Source organism: Hevea brasiliensis, chromosome 18 (assembly GCF_030052815.1).
Source record: "Hevea brasiliensis isolate MT/VB/25A 57/8 chromosome 18, ASM3005281v1, whole genome shotgun sequence".
NCBI lineage: Eukaryota > Viridiplantae > Streptophyta > Magnoliopsida > Malpighiales > Euphorbiaceae > Hevea > Hevea brasiliensis.
Window position 1 is genome coordinate 25366219 of NC_079510.1, and position 21152 is coordinate 25387370.

The 21152-nt window shown below is 31.7% G+C and overlaps 1 protein-coding gene across 8 annotated transcripts in view; it reads right to left on the bottom strand.

Annotated features, from left to right (window-relative positions):
• Positions 1-17823, bottom strand: part of LOC110632365 (ultraviolet-B receptor UVR8) — a 31372-nt gene extending 13549 nt beyond the window's left edge. For 2 of the 8 annotated variants that reach the window (XM_021780577.2, XM_021780572.2), the window contains exons 1-9: positions 17450-17820; positions 14530-14606; positions 11940-12018; positions 11292-11351; positions 11007-11108; positions 10802-10895; positions 7350-7392; positions 6436-6481; positions 6275-6321 (exon numbers count right to left, since the gene is read on the bottom strand). In XM_021780577.2, the coding sequence (XP_021636269.2) occupies positions 6275-6321; positions 6436-6481; positions 7350-7392; positions 10802-10895; positions 11007-11108; positions 11292-11351; positions 11940-12018; positions 14530-14606; positions 17450-17681 (780 nt within the window). In that variant the 5' untranslated portion in view covers positions 17682-17820. Of the gene's footprint in view, positions 1-123; positions 227-6274; positions 6322-6435; positions 6482-7349; positions 7393-10801; positions 10896-11006; positions 11109-11291; positions 11352-11939; positions 12019-14529; positions 14607-17449 lie in introns of all 8 variants that reach the window. The other 6 variants (XM_021780575.2, XM_021780569.2, XM_021780574.2 and 3 more) reach the window with 6 other exon arrangements.
• Positions 17824-21152: the final 3329 nt, after the last annotated feature.

A 21152-nucleotide genomic window follows, 5' to 3' on the forward strand; every position in this document is an offset into this window, starting at 1 on the left:
GACCTCCAAGTCACAAATGGAGCAACATTACTGTTCCACCAAAGCCACCTTCTTAAGCAATTATCCATATACATTAAAAAAATACATATAATATGAATAGATTCCAAGAAGTGGAGAAATTACTTGTGATAACACATGTGTGATATCCACCACATGCAACTTCTTTGGACCATGGACATTCAGCTATCATGGATGGTGTTGCAGCATTATTTGCCTCTCCAAAACCCTAGACATTTTTCATTGAGACATAAATATTGGTTAGATAACATCATAACTATCCAAAACAAACAAATAGAACAATGATTTCTAGGGTTCCATTTGTCTTGTGGAAAATGTTACCCCACAAGCAATTATGCATTTTCCAATATCTAGGGCACATAGCAATTAAAAAATGCTGTTCTAGTGTGCAAAGCTAGAGGCTGCACAATTCATGCTGCAGGCTGATCATCCCAAGTCCAGATATGCAGCCCGAGCAGAGCACAGGACCTAATGGACCAACCTGAACTTGAACAGCCTAAAGACTAATTATTTTCTTCCTTCATATTTCCTTTAAGAGTTAAGCCATTGACTTTTCCTTCCCCTTTTCTTTAGGATATATGTTATTCTAGTCAAATTTCTAAATAGTTTAGGGCTTTGATTTGGTGCAGCAGGTTTCCCAATAAATATGTGATGTTAAGACACAATTTATCATCTAATAATATTGTCGTTTCCCTCAAATTTTTACTAAGGGGTCTTTTCATTTCTCAAACACTCTTATTCTCTCTACCTGCTTTCGACAGAACTGTTGAAGTGGGCACCCTAGGAATACCCCGGCATTCACTTTGACAGAGTTTCTTCATACTTTGTAGGTAGCGAGACAACCCCAGAATTCACCAGAAAGTGTCAAGATATGTCCATATGAATGGTAAATGGTCAACTTTCCTCCAAAAATTTCCTTTAAAATTGAAGCACAAGTCTGTAATATAGGATAAGATAGTGGATGTCAAAGCCAATGAGCATATTTGTTGGTAACTTTCAATAGAGAAATAGTTGGACTTTAAACATTTAAGGGAACTCTATCAGAAGGAAGAAGATTTTCATGAGACTTGGGAAAAGTGTGCAATGAATCAACTAGTCAAAGATTTCTACAAATCGTTCTTTTTGAGGGAAACGCTTATTCTTGATTTACACGGAAGGGTCTTGCTAATTATTTAGGGGCTATAAAATTAATGTTGTACTTAAGGAGCAATTTAACTCCGCCTAAGTAGTTTGTGCTTAGCTGGTCCCAAGTCCGGATAAAGAAGGAGGGTTGCGGTAAGTGACAACCAGCGTAAAAACTTCGTCACACCTCATGATATGGATTCTTACAATATAAACGTTAGGGTGTCCTCTATTTACGACACGCTACATCAGAAGCCGGGTGTAGTGAGAAATATGCAAAGGTGTAGAGCGTTCATCGAAAGCGACGTGCCATGCCGGCACCCGGGTGTGATGTTAAATGAGCAAGGATTCCCACATCATGGACAGGTGTGGGTAAAGAAGTTAGTCCATAGAACAGATAGTGAAACATAATACAAGATAGGCATAGATAACAATAGAAGATATCATAGAAGGAGATTAATTAGAAAGGAACAGGATAGGAGAAGAATCAGGATTGGTACTTGGAATGTTGGATCACTTGCAGGAAAATTAATGAAGCTTATGGATACTTTGGAAAAGAGAAGGGTGAATATTGCTTGCACTCAGGAGACTAAATGGGCAGGAGAGAAAAGCAAGGAAGTGGGTAATTCAAGATACAAACTGTGGTTTACCGGAAATGAGAGGAACAAGAACGGAGTGGGCATGATCATAGAAAGGACATTGAAAGATGTCATAATAGATATAAAAAGAGTAGGAGATAGAATTATGCTAGTAAAGCTAGTACTAAAAGGAGAAACAATAAATGTAGTTAGTGTTTATACCCTACATACGACGAGACAATGAGAGTAAACAAAGATTTTGGAAAGATATGGATGATCTAATGCAAAGCATACGGAATGAAAGAATGTTCTCATCGGTAGAGATTTAAATGGACATGCAGAAAGTGATAAGCAAGGTTATGAAAATTTTCATGGAGATTTTAGTTTTGGTAGCCAAAATAAGGAGGGGAAAAATATCATGGATTTTGCCATGGCGTACGACCTAATACTAGCAAATACCTACTTTATAAAAAGGGAGTCACATTTAGTTACTTTCAAAAGTGGACAACATAAAAGCCAAATTGACTTCCTCTTAACCAGGAAGACAAATAGAGCTCTATGCAAGGATTGCAAGGTTATTCCGAGAGAGGCTTTAACAAGTCAACATCGGTTAGTGATCGTAGATGTCAAGTTTAGGAAGAATTTAAGTAAGGCTAGAAGAAATATTGTAGCTCGAACAAAGTGGTGGGAGTTCAAAGGAGTAAAGCAAGTAAAGTTCAAAAATGAGCTTCTCGAGTCCAAAGCATGGGAGCTAGATGTAGAGGCCAATGGTATGTGGATACAGATGGCATCAAAAATTAAAGAAGTAGCTAGAAAAGTACTTGGAGAGTCTAGAATACATGGACCACCCTCAAAAGATATATAGCGGTGGAATGAGGAAGTACAAAAGGCAATGAAGAGAAAGACGGAATGGTATAAGAAATTACCTAAGTGTGATAATAATGAGGCTTATAAACAGTACAAGATAGCAAAGAAAGAGGTAAAAAAGATGGTTAGTCAAGCAAGAGCGCAGGCCTGTGAAAAGTTATATGAGAAATATGAAACTAAAGAAGGGGAGAAAGATATTTATAGATTAGCAAGGAGGAAAGAAAAGAAATGTCAAGATCTCAATGAAGTTAGGTGCATTAAGGATAAAGAAGGACAAGTGTTGGTGAAATATTAGGACATTAAAGAAAGATGAAGAAATTATTTTGATGACCTCTTCAATAATAGTCAAAGTGATAATAGCGTGAATATGGACTACAGAGCAATAGAAAAGCATGTGAATTACACTAGAAGGATTAGATCTTCAGAAGTAAAGAAAACACTTAAGAGAATGAAAATGGGTAAAGCCTGTGGACCTAATGAAATATCAATTAAAGTGTGAAAGTGTTTGGGAGATATGAGAGTAGCATGATTAACTAAATTGTTTAATAAGATTTTAAACTCAAAGAAAATATCTAATGAATGAAAGATGAGTATTTTAATACCTATTTTTAAAAATAAGGGAGACATATAGTGTTGCTCAAACTATAGAGAAATTAAGCTCATAAGCCATACTATGAAGTTGTAAGAGAGAGTTGTGGAACATCGACTATATCATGACACTTCTATCTCCCCCAATCAATTTGGCTTCATGCCCGATCGTTCAACTATGGAAGCGATCTTTCTCATTAGAAACTTGATGGAGAAATATAGAAATGTGAAGAAAGATCTTCATATGGTTTTTATCGATTTGGAGAAGACTTATGATAGTATTCCAAAAGAAGTCTTATAGAGAGTGTTAGAACAAAAGAAAGTACCTATTAGGTACATACAAGTGTTGAAAGATATGTATGAAGGAGCAACTACTATTGTGCGCACAGTGGAAGGGGGGACGAGATTTTCTTATCTCAGTTGAATTACACTAAGGTTCAACAGTGAGCCCTTACCTTTTTATATTAGTTTTAGATGAATTGATGAAACATATACAAGAGAATATCCTTTGATGCATGATGTTTGCGGATGATATAGTTTTGATAGATGAGACGCGAGAAGGAGTCAATAGAAAGCTGAGTTTTAGAGAAGTACTCTAAAGTCAAAGGGCTTTAAGTTAAATAGAACGAAGACAGAATAAATGCATTACAGGTTCAGTGAAGGCCGAGCTGGTAATGAAAAGAGTTAGCTTAGATGAAGTGGTATTGCCCCAAAGTAATCACTTTAAATATCTCAGCTCAATCCTTTAAGTAGATGGGGAATGTGAGGAGGATGTTAGTCATAGAATTAAAGCCGGATGATTAAAGTGAAGACATGCTACCGGAGTTTTATATGATCGCAAGATTCTCAATAAGTTGAAAGGAAAATTTTAACGTACAGTCATAAGACAAGCCATATTATATGATAGTGAGTGTTGGGCAATAAAAGAGCCGTATGTGTCTAAGATGAGAGTTGCAGAGATGAGAATGTTAAGGGGATGAGTGGCCATACTAGACTATATAAAGTCCATAATGAGAGTATTAGAGAAAAGGTAGGAGTGGTGCCAATTGAGGATAAGTTGAGAGAAGGGAGATTGAGGTGATTTGGTCACATGAAGCGCAAACATACGAAGGCTCCAGTAGAGCACATTGGGTTAGAGCCTTAGAGGATAGAAAGAAAAGAAGGGGTAAATCTAAACTGACTTGGAGGAGAGTAATACGACATGATCTAGAAGCATTACACATTTTCGAGGAATTAACCCAAAATCGTTTAGAGTGGAGAAAGAGAATCCATATAGCCGACCCCAATAAATTTTTGGGATAAAAACTTAGTTGAGTTGAATTGAGTTAAGGAGCAATTTATTGGCCTTAGTTAAATAAAGATAAGACTAAGTATTTCCAGCAATATCTCAAACCATTAAAGGGTAATGCACAAAACACTGATTTATATACACCTTAGCACACCCTTAAAATATTTGAGAAGATTTGTCAATGGACTTTGTACTTGGCTTTCTTCTAACACTATGGTGCATGATTTTTATTTTTTCCTGTTTTAGATATTCAATAAAAAAAATTCCTTGTGAAGGACATTTGACTCATTAAATTATAGTAGCACAACACATACTCATATTAATGGAAACACCAAATTTGTAAATAGGTCCTTGGTGATCTTATTTTACAACATCTGTGGAGACAAACTCAAGCAGTGGAACTTTGAGCTACCTCAAGTCAAGCTTGCTTACAATAGATTGATCACAATCCAACAAGAAAGTTCCCATTTTCTATTGCTTACATGCAAGTTCCACAGCGTGCTCTTTTCTATTCAATTTCTTAAGCCACGATAGTTGAATATTGAAGCAGCTAATATGAATAAACAGGTTCAAGCTATGCAAGAAGAGGTAAAGAGGACATTGGAGCAAGCAAATGCTAGACAAGAAAGTTGCTTATAAGCACTAAAAGAAGCAGGCTTTTTAAGTTATTGACATGGTGATGGTTTTCCTTCAAAGGAAGGCTCCTTGTGGGCTCTTAAAGCACATTGTAACGCCCCCCAGAAGTACACTTGTACAACAGCCTCAAGAGGATAGATAACAATACTTATGTGATGGAGCTTAAATATAATACAAGAATTTCTAAGACCTTCAATGTGGCAAATATTTATCCATACTACCCTTCAAATGTGTAAATTATTATTATCGTTGTTGAACTTTACACTAATATTGTGCTTTCAAAGCTTCGCTTGTCACAACTACAATTACATTATGTATAGCATAATCTCACCTAATTTCAACAAAAAATCCCATCAGAAATCTAACATGATGTACAAGTAAGCATGTTATATGTATCACATCTAAAACAGAGTAATAAACCAAGAACCAAATTGAGGAAACCTTAACTTTACCTTCTCTATGAAAATTAGCAAAAATTAAATGTCACATCAGATTTTCAATGGTTTTTTTGGCTTAAATCAAGTGAGGTCACCCTAATTACAATAAAACTATAGTTTAGTTGCCAAATTGCAAAAAATCGAAACTTCATACCACAATAAAAATATTAGTGCAAAGTTCAACAAATAAGTATAATTTACTCTTCTTTAGATGAATTGCTTTATTCATATTTTGATCCTAACTCAAGGATGAATTTTTTTTTTCCCCAAGTAGAGGGTGCTGTCGTAAAGCTAGCGACAATGCAATCATGGAATGAGATGATCATCCTAAATTTGATTATGCAAATTCCAATAAAGGTTTTTGGTTTTGGTTAACTTGACCTAAAAGGGAAGAACAATAGAATTTTATAAGCAAATATCAATTAGCCCACCAACCACAACCAATTGTTTTCAATGATTACCGGCTGCAAGTTTTTATGTTATCTATATAATTTTCTTATTGTTGAACTACAAATGAAAAATATAAATTCCTCATAGATCCTTTACCATAATTGCTTCCATTGCAATAAAATTTCTATATCGACACTAAACACTAAATTTAATTTTTCTAGTTGTTTTTCAAAGAAGAGTACATATTTTAAAAAAAAATCCACAATTTTTTTTTTTTTTTACAAAAAGTTACGTTCCACGAAACAAACAAAATCTAGGAAAAGAATTGAAATGCTACTTCTTAAACTTACCAATCTACCAATTGCTCTTTCACCAAATACAAAAATGGAGCCATTTGCTGCAAAATCCCAAATTTTAGACAAATAAGATGTGTTACTGGCAAGTCTATAAAAAAGATAGCTCAAAGAAACACCACATAAAACCAACAAGTAGAAGAAACCTCAAATCATACCATCAACGCAAGCTGAATGAAGGAACCCAGCAGCAACATTTTTAACCTAAGGAGCCATGAAGGCACAATTATTAATGGATAGACTTGATAACGGGCATGGATACCCAGCTGGTGCTTTTACCAAGCCTGGGCATGTATTTTCCCACTCAGGCCCGATCCCACCCCGAGGCGAGCCCAAGTTTATACATTAAATATATTCCTCTTGTATATATCAATAAAAAAGCATATATTAAAGGTAGTATTTAAACTTTAGACCTCATGAAAGAATAACTCATTTAATCACCAAGCAATAAATGTTTTTACCTGCAAGTTTTAAATTCTGTAATTTTGTCACTTTCTATTTCCTTTTACAGGTAATTAGTATAATAATATTTTATATACTTATTTATTAAAATTAATATATATTTTATATGCAATGGAAATCATGCCCTTTTTACTTTTTTAAGGCAGTTTATTAGGTTTTAAATGTACATTTTAATTCTAACCCACTAAATAGTATAAAATTGTTATCAACAATATAGTTGAAGCTAAAATTGATAAAATTAAAATAATAAAAATAAATTTAGAAAATTGTGCAAAGTTTAATATTTTTTTGATCATCAAAGTTAGACCATTATTATATATACATATATGCCATATCTACTAATATGTGGATGCCAATATACAGTATACTCAAAAATGAGTTGCTAGCTTAGTGGTTACAACTTTATTGATTTAAATGATATATATGTAGTCAAGCCTAGACAAAAAATTAGGCTCGTAACTTTAGGTCGCTCAAAGCTCAAACCCCATACTCATAAAAATAGGCCAGTCTACCTTGGCCCACTATTTGAGCAGGTCTATTAATCAAAGAAAACTACCATTTCGAGAAGACGCTATAAATCAAGAATGAGAGTTAAACAAGAACAAAATACCTTAACTCCCTCTAGTTTTGTAATACGCCTTGGTGTATACTCACTGCAAGTAGAATTTGTAACTAATTTATTATATAAACTAAACAAGCCAAAGGAAAAAATGTAAAATCATAGCTACCTATCATAGCCACTTAAAAGAACAACAGAAATCTAAAATCAAATACAACATTGACAATTGATACCCCTTAGCATGGTTTTAAATAACAGCCGTTATGTTATTTCCAGGTTTTTAGAGGGGCCATTACCCATTAGGCCGTTATTTAAGGGCATATCTTGATTTGCACGGGTAACGGCCATTACCACTGTTACGTAACGGTAATGACCGTTATTCACCGTTAAGTAACGGTAACAGCCGTTGCCCTAATAATACTTTCTAATTTGAACTATTATTTAGAATTAATTTTACCAAAATACATTATTAATTACAAAATAACATCTAATTTGACATATTTAAGCTTATTATATAATTGTATATCTTAATTTTATTTGTATCTACCAATATCTACTCATTTCATAAACCTTGCATATTTTTCAAATAAATTTATGTAGCGTCCGACCGTTACCGTTACATTACGACTGTTACCGTTACGTTACAGCCGTTACAGGTTTGTTTTCATTTCCCGCGACCACGATTTAAAACCATGCCCATTAGCCCTTGCTCACATCCAAGACCATCCTTGATGTGTTTTTGTGCGTGGCTTTGAACATTGGGCAACATGTGACAATTTTAAATTGCTCAAACCATACCAATCAACCACATGTATGCAAAATAATTATATTTTTAAGTGAAGCATAAAGTAAGGTTCACTTGATTTGATTTGATATCCTCCCTACTTGGTCTCAAAATTATAATTACAACCCCAGTGATAAAACATAAAGAAACAAAAATAAAGCAATAATGGGAAACAAGATAGGGATATAAGCAATTAGAGGTAGTAAAAATAGGGAAATCTCATAAAATAAGTCGAGAAAGAAGTTTTACAAAAATAAAAGAGTGACTAAAAAAAGCGTACTTGTGGGCCAATCAAACGAAAAAACCGAGGCAAGTGCATAATCAAAGCCAATTAACCCAAGTGAAGCACAAGTTAAGAGGCCTATAGAGATTGTATGCCTTCTTTTCACTCTAATTACATGATATTATGTTTTCCTTCGTATTTTCATCTTTTATCTCCCCACACAGAATTAAGTAAAGTAACTTACTCCTCTTATTTGTAGCTTCTTGTACCACTTTAGTTTTAACTTTATCTGCCTATTCCCTCTCCATATATCTCTGCAACTTACACTTCTCATTTTGCCCATTAATGGGAACCTATGTGCCGCTTCTCTCACCCTTCCCACCAACCTTCCTCACCCAAAGAGCTCATCGACAACTTTCAAATTTTTATTTTTGTTGTCATTAGTATGCTCCCCACAAACTATTTCTTGGTAGTTTTTTTTATTTTTTGGGAAATAAGTTCAAATAAGCCCCTAAATCTTTTATCGAAAATCAAATAAACCCAAAATGACCTTTTGGCCCACAACTTTCTCATTAAGCTCAAATTAGTCTTAACATAATAAAATATTATTTTTTAAGAATAAAATATTATTTTCTCTAATTGTTAAATACTAAAAATTATTTATAATTTTCAAAAAAAAATCACAAAAACCCTTCTTTTATCTCCTCTTCCAGAATCTTCAATTCATCAACTAAGCAAACCACAATGTGTTCTCCCTCCATCAAAATCTATTCTTCTCTCTTTCGTAACTCTAAAATCAAAACCAAAATCTGTTCCTCCCTCCTTCAAAACTCTAAAATCAAAACCAAAATGTGTTTTTGCTGCTCTCTTGTCAATTTGCCTCCACCAAGCAAGACCTGAAGGTGAACCAAAACTTGAGTGCTAAGTTGAGGATCTTGGCGTTATTGTCCTCCAACATCTGGGTGAATAGTTCGCCATGTCTTGCAAGTTTGGTAAGAATAGTTCTTTGCTCTCAACTCATTCTCCGTTGCTGATGCATTCTTCTCCTTCGCTAGTGCCTTCTCAGCCTTCCTCTCCTCCGCTGGTGCCTTGATTTGTTTTGTTGATGCTTGATGGATTTGTTCCTTTTGATTTTTTATTGTGTTTGATGTATTCTTGGTTGTATTTTTGAATTTTTAATATGAATTTCTAGATTTTTGAGTTTAGGGTTTGTTGTTGAATCTTGGTGTTTTGGTGTCTTAAATTGTTGTTCTTGTACCACATGCATCTTGATCAAAGCAGTTCTTGAATTGTAGGGTTCTTAAATTGTAGGGTTCTTAAATTGTTGGATTTTGTTTTGACAACTTTTGTTATGGGTATTTGTTCTCATTCTGAAACATGAGATCTGATTTATGTTCTTTAGTTTTTTTATTATTTGCTCATTTTATAATTGTAAATTTTTTTAATATTTAAAAAATTAAAAAAAAATAGTTTATTATTAGAAAATAAGGTTTTTTTTGGACAAAAATTGACCTATTTGAACTTAAATAAAAAGGTTTAGGCTAATTTGATAAAAAAGTTAAAAAATTGACTTATTTGATCATCTTAAAAAAGTATAGGGGTATATTTGAACTTTATTCCATTTTTTTAAAAAGAATTTTATAATTGCATTGACCTTCTATGCACTTAGGTTTGGTGAAAATAAACTCTAGGATTGGCTAAAATAACAAAATATATTTACACATGAATATGTTTGTATGCGTGTACATGCACATGCACATGCACATGTTTGTGTATAATGCTCTTTATAATTGTAAGGCAATAAGGTCGAATAGGTCATAACATTGCAAAGTATGCCTTAAAATATGAATTATATTTATCCAAAAAAAATTCTAATAAAAAATGTAATAGGAGAACCTTAAGAAAATTAAAAGCAACAAACAAGGGACATGGGCATTGATGCTCGTACAAATATATAGGAGGATTAAAAACTTTGATCTATACTTTAGTCTAGTACTAGGAATTGCATTAAATTAGTTTAGAAATTTTAAGCTACACATGCAAATTTGGAAGACTTTATTAGACCAGTTTTTTATGCAAAGAAAATGAATTGTTCAAATGTGTATTCCTGTCATGGCATGAGGTCCAAATCTTGGTGTTCCTACTTCATGCGTCATTTAATGAATTGAAGCAAGCCATGTTAAATTTTTAAACCAAACTCTGTCACAAGAAACAAATTTATTATGCATCTTCCAACATAGAATGGAAACAAAAACAGCATTTGCTATCAAGGAAAAATGATATCACCTGTCTCCTTAAAGATTAAAAATTAGTACACTAATAATACATCAATATCATCCATAAATAAGACTTAGTCAGTTAGTCCACAGTTTAATTTTAGGTTAATTACCAGTTTCTGATATGAAAAAACAAAATTCAAATTTTAGAAGAAAAGAACGATGAAAAACAATAGTGACAAGTATTATAGTTATAGGTCATAAAAACCATTAACTTAACCTGGTGCTCCTCAAAAACCCTAAGATGCTTGATTGATTGCCATGACCAAGTTGTCCAGAACCTCCCCCTCCCCAACTTAATGCCTCACCTCCAACTAGAGAAGAAATCAACCAAAAGAAAACATATGCTTACACCATGCCTATCTTTTATCACTTAAGATAACAACTAGAAAGGGGAATTTATTCAATGATTTTACATTACTAACCAGTAACACCAATTGAGTGTTCAGAGGCCAAAGCAACCATTTTAATAGTGAGCCCACTCAAGCATTCCACTTTTGTTGGTAAAGGAACTACACTTTGCCCCTCTGTATATTAGTAGAAATTTTGCAGAATGAAAACCATGGTCACTAAACAATGATTTCACATAAAGTTAAAATGCTGAATCCCCACACCCAAACTCCAAAAATGTAAAAGACCACAAATGAGAGAATTTAGGCAATCTTAATTATATAAACAATATGACAGCAAGCATAAAGTTCAGCCATTACTTTTTCCAAGGCCCAGCTGTCCATTTGAGTTCCTTCCCCACATGTAGAGCTCCCCATCCGCTACAAGAAATGATAAGAGAATTTTCATTGAAAAGACAAGAGAGAACATAAGCACTCACTAATAAGTACACAATGTAACCAAAAAACATTAAAAATAAAAAATAAAAAAACTCAGATTAGCAGATTGCACTATAAAACAAATATATATATATATATATAAACAACGCAAACTAATAGAACCCCACCCCACCCCCAAACCCAAAGAAAAAAAAAAGAGAGAGAACAAAATCTGCTTTAAATTTACAGCAGTATATACAGTTCATGTAGGAGTACATCCCATCCCACTGTGTAGAGTTGAATCAAAAGTTTAGCTCTAATTCAACCAGTTTCAGGTCAAGGGGTACAAAAATGCTTGTAACAAGTGCAATAATTACCAAAAAGGTTTTTAGCTGCCCGCCACCCACCTCATTTTTATAGCATCAATTATTTTGTTACTTCATCTCTAACTCATTCCCATCATTAGCATTATGCAGCACCATTATTTCCTTAGAAAGCACACATGGTTTTAACTTTTCATACATCACTTGAAAGCAGTAACATCCAGCTCATCAGAATTGTATCCCTCCCTTCCTTTCCCCCTTAACCTACCTGTAATAGCACAAGAGTGATGATAACCAGCTGAAATTTGCACAGCTTCCTTCTTAAGTCCAGAAACTTCAATAGGCTCCTGCAACGATAAGAAAAGCGAACAACCAAAAAGAAAGCTCCAATGATTAGTAGAAATGGCCCATCAAAAATAGGATGATAGGAAAAAAAAAAAAGCTGAAAATGTCATCTAAACAAAGATCATCATTCATCAAAACAAAAACATATGGTGATGACAAACATACATCCTATTTTAGTTTTACAACAAAAATTAGTTGATTTTTTTTATATGTAGATAGACAATAACAGGTAAATATTAAAAGCTAAAGGCCTGAAACTATATGTGTAAAAGTACGTAGTAAGAGTGAGACAGATGTATGCAGAAAGCTACTTAGAAAATAAAAGTAGAAAGAGAATGACACATGCAATTTACTTGTATGGTGATCTCTAACTTGCGATCAGGGGAACTCATCTGTCACTCCAATTCATCTTGATCTATGTTATATGCCAAACATGAGTAGTGCTTGTCTAGATAAATGCTTGATGGTAAATAAATGAGTCTGATATTATGTTTGCAGGAAGCTGACTGCATAATAACCATAAATAATTAAGATCAGTGGAAATCAGTCCCTAACTTTAATTCTTTTTGTCCATGTAGTAAGCTAAAGAAAAGTAGCAGTTGTTTTGAAATGCTTGATATATGGACCTAGGATATTCGGATAATTATTCTCATATGCTTATTCTAGTGATGCATCAATCGACAAGAACATTTAGGCACATTCGAGTACGCAATATTGAGCATAGTATAATTGATTAGAGAAGGCACATTGCTAACCAAATATGCTAACTTATAAACATTTTTAACCTATAAACAGCTAAAACCTATTAATGAAATAAATAGGTCCAAACCCCCCTATTTTTTAATTCCCAATTGAATATCCATGATTTGGATATTAGATACATAAAGAAGTTGTAAATAGAAAGGTATCCATGGTGAGTTTTAGAACAGGAAGAATTATCTATTAGATACATAACGGTATTGAAGGACATGTATGAAGGGTAAATTACTAGTGTTCAGAACTTCAGATGGTCTTGGGTAATACAGATTTCTCTATCACAGTTGGACTCCGTCAAGGATCAGCCTTGAGCCCCTACCTTTTCCCTCTGGTCACAAGTGAGTTAACAGAACATAATGAACATATCCAAGAGGATATCACTTGGTGTATAATGTTTGAGGATGACATAACGTTAATCAACATTTTCAAGATGATATTACGTCAATTTCCCTTGGTTGAACCTCCAGGTAAATCTAAGGTGGATTCGTTTTCCATGTTGAAAACAGAAGTTCCTTAAAAGCAGGCTGATCTCAGCTCAGATCAAGCAATTTAAGAGGATTTTCTAGTTCAGAAAGAAAAGTAAATTCATGTTAACATAAATGCAAAAGGAAGCATAAAACCGTCACTAAAAGAGGTTTAAATCTCAACAGATTCATTTTTCTCAACTTGATCATTGAAGACAAGAAATCACTTCATGGTAAGGGTAATTTCAGGAACCAAAATTTGCTATTTACTCATTTGACTCATTTTGTAACTGTGTCACCAATTAGATAACTGACGTCATCCATCCTGTTTTGTTAATAGGTAAACAAGAGAATGAGTATGAAAAGGATGTTGCGAGTTGCAAATGATCATATTGGAAATAATAACAAGAATTCATCTCTCCTCGCATTCTCAGTCTCTCCCTCTTTCTCACAATCTCAAATAATTCTTCTTCTTCTTCTACTCTCCATTCCCCCGTTTTTTGTCAGTTTCCCTCCCATTTCTCCCAAATTTCCCCACTTCCAAATGCTAAAGTTAGGCCTGATAATCCTACGTCCTATCAGAATCCAAGAAGCAAGAATTGCTAGAATTTTGTTCCCTAAAAAACTTATTAAAAATTCATTATGTTTATAGTAACATTAATCCTAATTCCTAAACCCTAATCCTACAACTTGATCTAGGCCTTAATGATATAGACGCCCATTAAGGGGATTAATATTTTCCTCAACTAATAAGAACTTAAATAAACTCAGAAATAAAAACCTAGAGACATCCAGCAAAGCTGGAAATTACACGGAAAAATATACTTTCTAAAATTGAAATGCTGCAATTCTCGTGCTTCCAAAACAACAAAACAAGACAAATATGAACTACCAAAGATATGTCACATGTGCCAAATAAGTGCTTAGCTATTAAAACTAGCTCTGCCAGGCCTTTTGTAAGCATGCTGCAAATGTCCTCCATCAAACATATCAAAAAAATTATTATTCTTTTAACTACCTTAACTAAACAAATATTAGTTTCTATCTTGAATACTCTATGCCATACAAGAAGTTTGGATCCAAATATGTAACTAGGAACTAGGCCCAGGCCCCCAAGTGACAGGTGGATCGGCCTCAAGAACATCCACCACCACCACCACCCCCGCAAAAAAGGCACAAACTTAGAAATAACAAAATTGCAACAATAAAAACAATTGAGTTAACAAGACAAATCACCCAGTGATAAAAGAAAAAAAATATATATAGAGGATGAAAAAGGTCAACATATTGTACCATAGTATAATTATCATTGCCTGATATACCAAGCTGTCCGAAATCATTAAGACCAGTGGCATAAACACGCCCAGTTTCTATCAAAGGAGGACAGTAATTTGTAAGCCTCTAGCAGCACATGGCTAACACTATTGGAAATCAATTTATGAAGAACAATTTTTTAATCAACCAGGATAAGCATTAACCTTCACAAAGGAAAAAATATAGAAGAACAAAAAATTGTTTAACTATACCATGGCTATCAAAACTGCACATAGCAGCCACATAATAATTGTTGAAAATCAATTAGACTTGCTGTTGGAAAGGAGACATAAAATGGAACCATCAGTGGGCGTTAATATTTTATGTTTTGCAAGTTGTCGATCCCACACTTCTCTTTCCTTGTTGTGCATCACCATATTTCTTGCTTTATTGAAGTGAACTTGGCGATTTTTGAGGCAAAATGGAATTCTCCCACAAGTTTGCAAGACTTGATAAAACTATGAGAGCTTTTGGTAAGAGAAGGCATGAATGTTATGACATTAAGCTATGTTTCTAAAGATAGAAAAGAATATCAAGAATTTTGGATAGTATTTGGTAGAGGGGAATGGAACCAAATTTCTAGGTATAAGGAGGGACCATAATTCCTGTGTACCTTGAAAGGTTACATTCTCCCAAATGTAGGCATATGATTACAGCTCATCAAGTTGGATATCTTGTATTCTCAGGGGAATAATGTTCAAAGGGACTAAACCCTTGTTAATAAATAATATATAAATTTAATTAAGGAAATCATTGGTAAAAAAAACTATAGAAAATTAGGAAATGCTTTTAGCATTACAAACTTTTTCTTCAATTTGCAATTATGCCTAATCCCTTTAATAGATTCTCTTATGTAGAAAAAGAGAGAGTGTTTGCTAAAAAGGCAAAGGGAAGAGCATCAAGAAGGATATCAATCTTGATTCTCTTATTAAGTTTGGAAAAAAAATTAAAGAAAATGGATTTATAATAGAAACTAAAATTTTGAAGGTGGAAAAAAAATTGATGAATTTCACGAAATTAAAAATTCTATAGAAATACCATTGATTTTTAACTCAGTGGTACTAGAGTTGTCTTTAGTAATGAGAGAACATAGTAGTCAAATCGAGATTCGAATCGAGAATTGAAGTCCTCATTTTATGAATCGAGAATAGAGAATCAAATCGAATCGTAAAATTCAATAAAAATTCTCGAAATTAATTAAAAATGATATATTTTCTAAAAAAAAAGTAAAAAAATCAAAATAACATATTTTGAAAATATAGAATTATCATTTAGCTAACTAGAAGCATGCTTTATAATGGAAAATATATTCTTATTATGTTATATAGTTTTATGTTATAAGCTATGAACTCTTGAATTATAAAAAATGATTATCATTGTGCATATGTTGAAACTCTCATTTAAATTTGATCAAATAATTAAATAATAAAAAAAGATATTAAAAGGTCAAAATATATTAATATAAAATGTCATAATTTGACAACTATAATTAGAGGACTAAATTAACCCAAAAAAAAAAAAGAAAAAGAAAGAAAGGGAGAGGGAAAAGAATGATTGTGGAAGAAAAATAGCTAGAGGAAGGTTTTATGCGCACTTTTCATAATAAAAATGAACTGATATCTTAAATTTTGAAGGTATAAGGTCTAACAAACCTTTAGAAAAAGAATCAACTAAATTAGGCAATTCGAATCAATTCACCCAATTCACCACCGAATAGTAAGTTTTGGTCACGATTCAGGTAAATTTGCAATTCAACCCCATAGATTTGAATCGCTAGGATGGGAAATCGAATTGAATCATACAAATCGTATCAAGAATCATAAGATTCCAACAACAGTCTGAGAGGTCTCGAGTTCAAGTCCTAATCGAAGCCAAATGAAGCCTAGAAAAAATAATCTATAGAAATTTTTTGACAGACTTGCAACCTTAAGCATATCCATGTAAGAAGAATAATTCTTCTAAATTTAAAATGGTCTTCAATAGTTTGTATTGAAAGACAAAAATCAGAAATATCTAAATGTAATATTAAGTGTTTAATTGTGAGATTAGGGGAGTAAGCCATTTACATTCAGATAAAACATTGAGCATAAAGCAACCTTTCCTGGTCTAGATAGAGATGATGAGTTTCCTCAAAACAACCACATGTAAAAGAATGAATTCACAGAAGATTTAAGAATGAATCGTTAGATAAAATAAGATTCCCTCCAACATTAAATTCCAAGTATGGATTTGGCAGTCAATGGAATGGACCACCAGTAACATCTTGCAATTTTTCAAAAGGAACTTTACCTCCATAACTTGAAATGATAATGAAAGATAAATGGGCGCATGGGGACCCTCTACTTGCTGCATAGTTCTTCCTAAACTTAGTCAATCCAGTTTAGGATATGCACTTTCAAGTTTTTGTTGGGTTACTCGAAGCACTGATGGACTGAGCACCATGCATTGATTAGCTTATACATCTTGATTCTTCATCATCTCACAATTTCAAATTCCTCTCACTTTTTAAATGGCCTAGTAATTGACTCGAGTCACAAAAACTAACTAAATTTAATCTCAAACTTCCCAAATTTTGTTAAAATCATGATTAACACTAAACAACCAGCACTTGAAGATGAGAAGTTAGAAATGACTTTCTTCCACTGCTCTGATAATATTATACTATAATTACAATACAGTAAGATACCCTTTTCAATTCATAAGTTTTCTGGTCATTGGCCAAAAGAATTTTTGTTTAATTAATTGAACTCCAACTGGGATTGGAACTCGTAACCTCACAATCATGAATACAGTAGCTCTAGCTCCAGCTCATTGCTAAGAAATATTTTTTCAAAATACTGAAACTCAAATAGTTGAGATCAAAAAAAAGTACGAAGGCTTAAGGAGGAGAAAAAAGAACCTGTTAAGAAGAGGGTGTGAGCTCCACCACAGGCAATGGATTTGAGGCCATGATTTCCAAAAGCAGAGGGAGGAAGAAGTCTAGGCCTCCACTGAGAATCCAAATTCCCCAAACCCAACCTCCCAAAATCCCCATTCCCCCAGAGCGCTGCATATGTTCTTCGCGTCGAGTCGCTTGAGAACCATCTTTTGTATGTTCTGAGTTGAGTACTGGCTCTATTCCACATGACCATCGACACTTCCTTGCCGTTCTGTTTAATTCGGATGGCGTGGAGTGGGGATTTCAAAGCCTCCTACCCAAATTGCTCTATGTATCTAATCTCTCTATTCTTCTAGAATTTATGTCACATTTATATTTTTGGGGAAATTCAATTCCTCAAATTTTTTTTCAATCACAAGAGGGCAAAATAAGAAATTTACAAGAAACCAAAATTTATAACTTGTCGATATGTTATTATCAATATATAAATTATATAAAAAAATTAAATATGCATATATATAATTTATTATTCCGTCCTCCATCTATAAATAGCCATTTGAAATTTTTATAGTAATTAAAAAAATAATTTGATAATCTCATTTTTATAAAAGAAATTAATAATTTACTTAATTATTATTTATCTAAATTAAGTAATTTACGAATATTAATGTGACACATAGCTGATTTAATTAAGAATAAAGAAATAATATTAGTTCTAAAAAATTATATAAATATTTATTATATTTTATAGAGATAAAAAGTAAAATTAAAAAAATAATTAATTTTTCTTAATCTTTTAAATGTGATAAATAATTTTTAATAAAATAAAAAATTAAATATAACTATTATTTATAAATGATGGGAGTATAATAATATTAAAATTTATATATTCCCCGGTCTATCCCACAAAATTTATTCACTATTTTTAAAATGTTCTAAAATATATGTCAACTTTCATAAAATAAAATAAAATAAAAGAACACCAAATATATGCCATTTTCACAAAATTGAAGAGAAAAATTAGAGTGGTTTCCTATTCTACTTCTAATTAATCTTATATTAAAAAATGTGAGATATAATCATAATTTCATATATTTTCAATACAAATAATTATAAAAAAAGAAAAAAGAAAATGTGTCTTAAAAAAAATAAAAAGAAAGATTTTAATTATTTTTTTTAAATAATGATCGCATAAAAAGAAAATAGGGTAGAATATATGAATTGACATTGTACTAATTTCATTTTCCTAAATTGTGAAAATTAAAATTATTGACTCACAAAAGTGACTTAATAAAAAATTTAAAAAATTGTAATGAATAGTCATCTAACTTAGTAATATAATTAAAAAAAAAAAGGCCAGATGTTATAAATATTCAAAACTTTATGTGTTTTCACAATTATAGCTATTTTTTTTTAATTTTATTAATTTTGACTTAATTTGAAAGTTTGATATTTATTATAGTCTAATTAAAATTGGATATTTGAGGATACTGACGTGGTATTTGACATAGTAAAAATATTATTTTTTTTAATATGTTGTTGCTGACGTAGCATGTAACTCTTACTGATGTGGCAAAAATGTTATTATTTTATATATTAATGCTAATGTGACATAACTTTAATAATTAAAAAAATTGAAAACTTTTTGACTTTTGTCAATTATATTTAATTTTATAACTTTATTTCATTTAATGCCCATTGACTAATTTTGATCTAATTTGATTAAAAATTAATATTTTATTACTTAATACAATTATCAAAAATAATATTTATATTATTTAGTAAAACCAAAAAAATAATATTCTCCTATCTCTCTCCCCTCATTTTTTGGCTATTTATTGAATTTATTTATGAAAATAGATAAATTCTTATTTATTTAAACTTAAAAATCTCTCTCTCCCTACTACTCTAAAAAATATCCCCACACTCACCTCTCTTTCTCTCCCTTTCACTCTCTCTCTTTCTAAAAAATATCCTTATACCTACATATCTCTCTCTCTCTCTCTCTCTCTCTCTCTCCTCCCACCGACTGTCATCTAATATATAAACAATTACCCATATGTTGATTATTATTATTATTATTATTATTATTATTATTATTATTTACTAAAATGATGAATATTATTATTATTGATTTTTTACATGAATTTTTAATTTTTAAATAAATAAAAGAAAATGAGAGGAGAGAGAAGGGAAATTATTTTTTTATTATACTAAGTAACATAAATATTCATTTTTACAATTATATTAGGTAATAAAATATTAATTTTTGATCAAGTAAATCAAAATTAGCTAATTGGCTGTAAATGAAATAAATTTATATAATTGGCTATAATTAACAAATATCAAAAGGTTTTAGATTTTTTTAATTATTAAAGTTATGTCATGCCAGCAACAACATATAAAATAATAATATTTTTGTCACGTTAGCAAAAATATAAAAGTTTTTGCCACGTCAGTAGCAACATATTAAAAAAATATTATTTTTGCCACGTCAAGCACCATGTCAGCACTCCCAAATCTCCAATTTTAACTGAGCCATAATAAATAATAAACTTTTAAATTAGGCCAAATTTGACCAAAAAAAAAATAAAGTTTCGGCTATAATTATAGAAAATTGTTAACAAAAGGTATATTTTGACCCTTAAAGTATGAGTTAATGGTCATATAAGTACTTAAAGTTTTTCAAGTTCAAACAAACCCTTCAAATTTTAAAAAAGATCAAATAAGTCCTTTAAATTTTAAAAATATATCTAATAAGTCCTTTCACTATTTTGGAGATAAATGAGCCCTTTAACTTTTAAAAATAGATATAAAAAAACTGAACTATAATTTGTCTTTTATATAAATATAGCCAAGGTCATGCATGAAGATCTTATAGTGTACAGGTCATCATTAGTAATTATGCGTATTTAATTTGCAACATCTTTATAAATATCTGTTGCATCTTAGAGCATATTGATAAGTTTTTGTTTATCAAATTATTCAAGAAGTTTCTCTATGGGTTCATCATCTTCATCCTAGTTTCTATAGAGAAACTTCTTAAATTATTTAGTAAAGAACAACTTATCAATCTACTTTAGAATGACCCAGGATTTTGCAAATCATATACACAAAATTACTAATGAAGACCCTGTGCACTAAAAGATCTTAGTGTATAGTCTTAGCTAAATTTATACTAGAGACAAATTATAATTCAGTGGTTTTTTATCTATTTTGAAAAGTTAAAGGATTTATTTGTCCTCAAGAGCTTATTTGATTTATTTTTAAAAATTTGAAAAACTTATTTAATCCTTTTTTTTTTTAAATTGAAGGACTTAATTGGACCTTGAAATATTTTAAGGACTTATGTGATTATTTGAAGTAGCATAAAAGGCATAATTAAGCCTTTTGTTGAAAATTGTCATTGTTATATGTCATATTAACGTGCTACGAATTGAAAAGGAAATTTCATTAGAGGCAAGTTGTTTGATCCATTTTAATATTTTTTTGTCTTATACTATTTTTTCCCCTGTTTGGGTTCATTTGGTACCAACTGAGGATGATCAGTACTATTAAGTTAAAGCTCATTTACTATAAGAATTTTACAATTTAGCTGTGGATTTTTCTATTACTATTTGAAGAAAATCCATTGCTAATTATATTAATGGATTAGTAATGAACAAAGTCTGTCAGTAATGCTCATTAGTAAATCAATTGCCAATGGAATGTGTATTCATTTCTA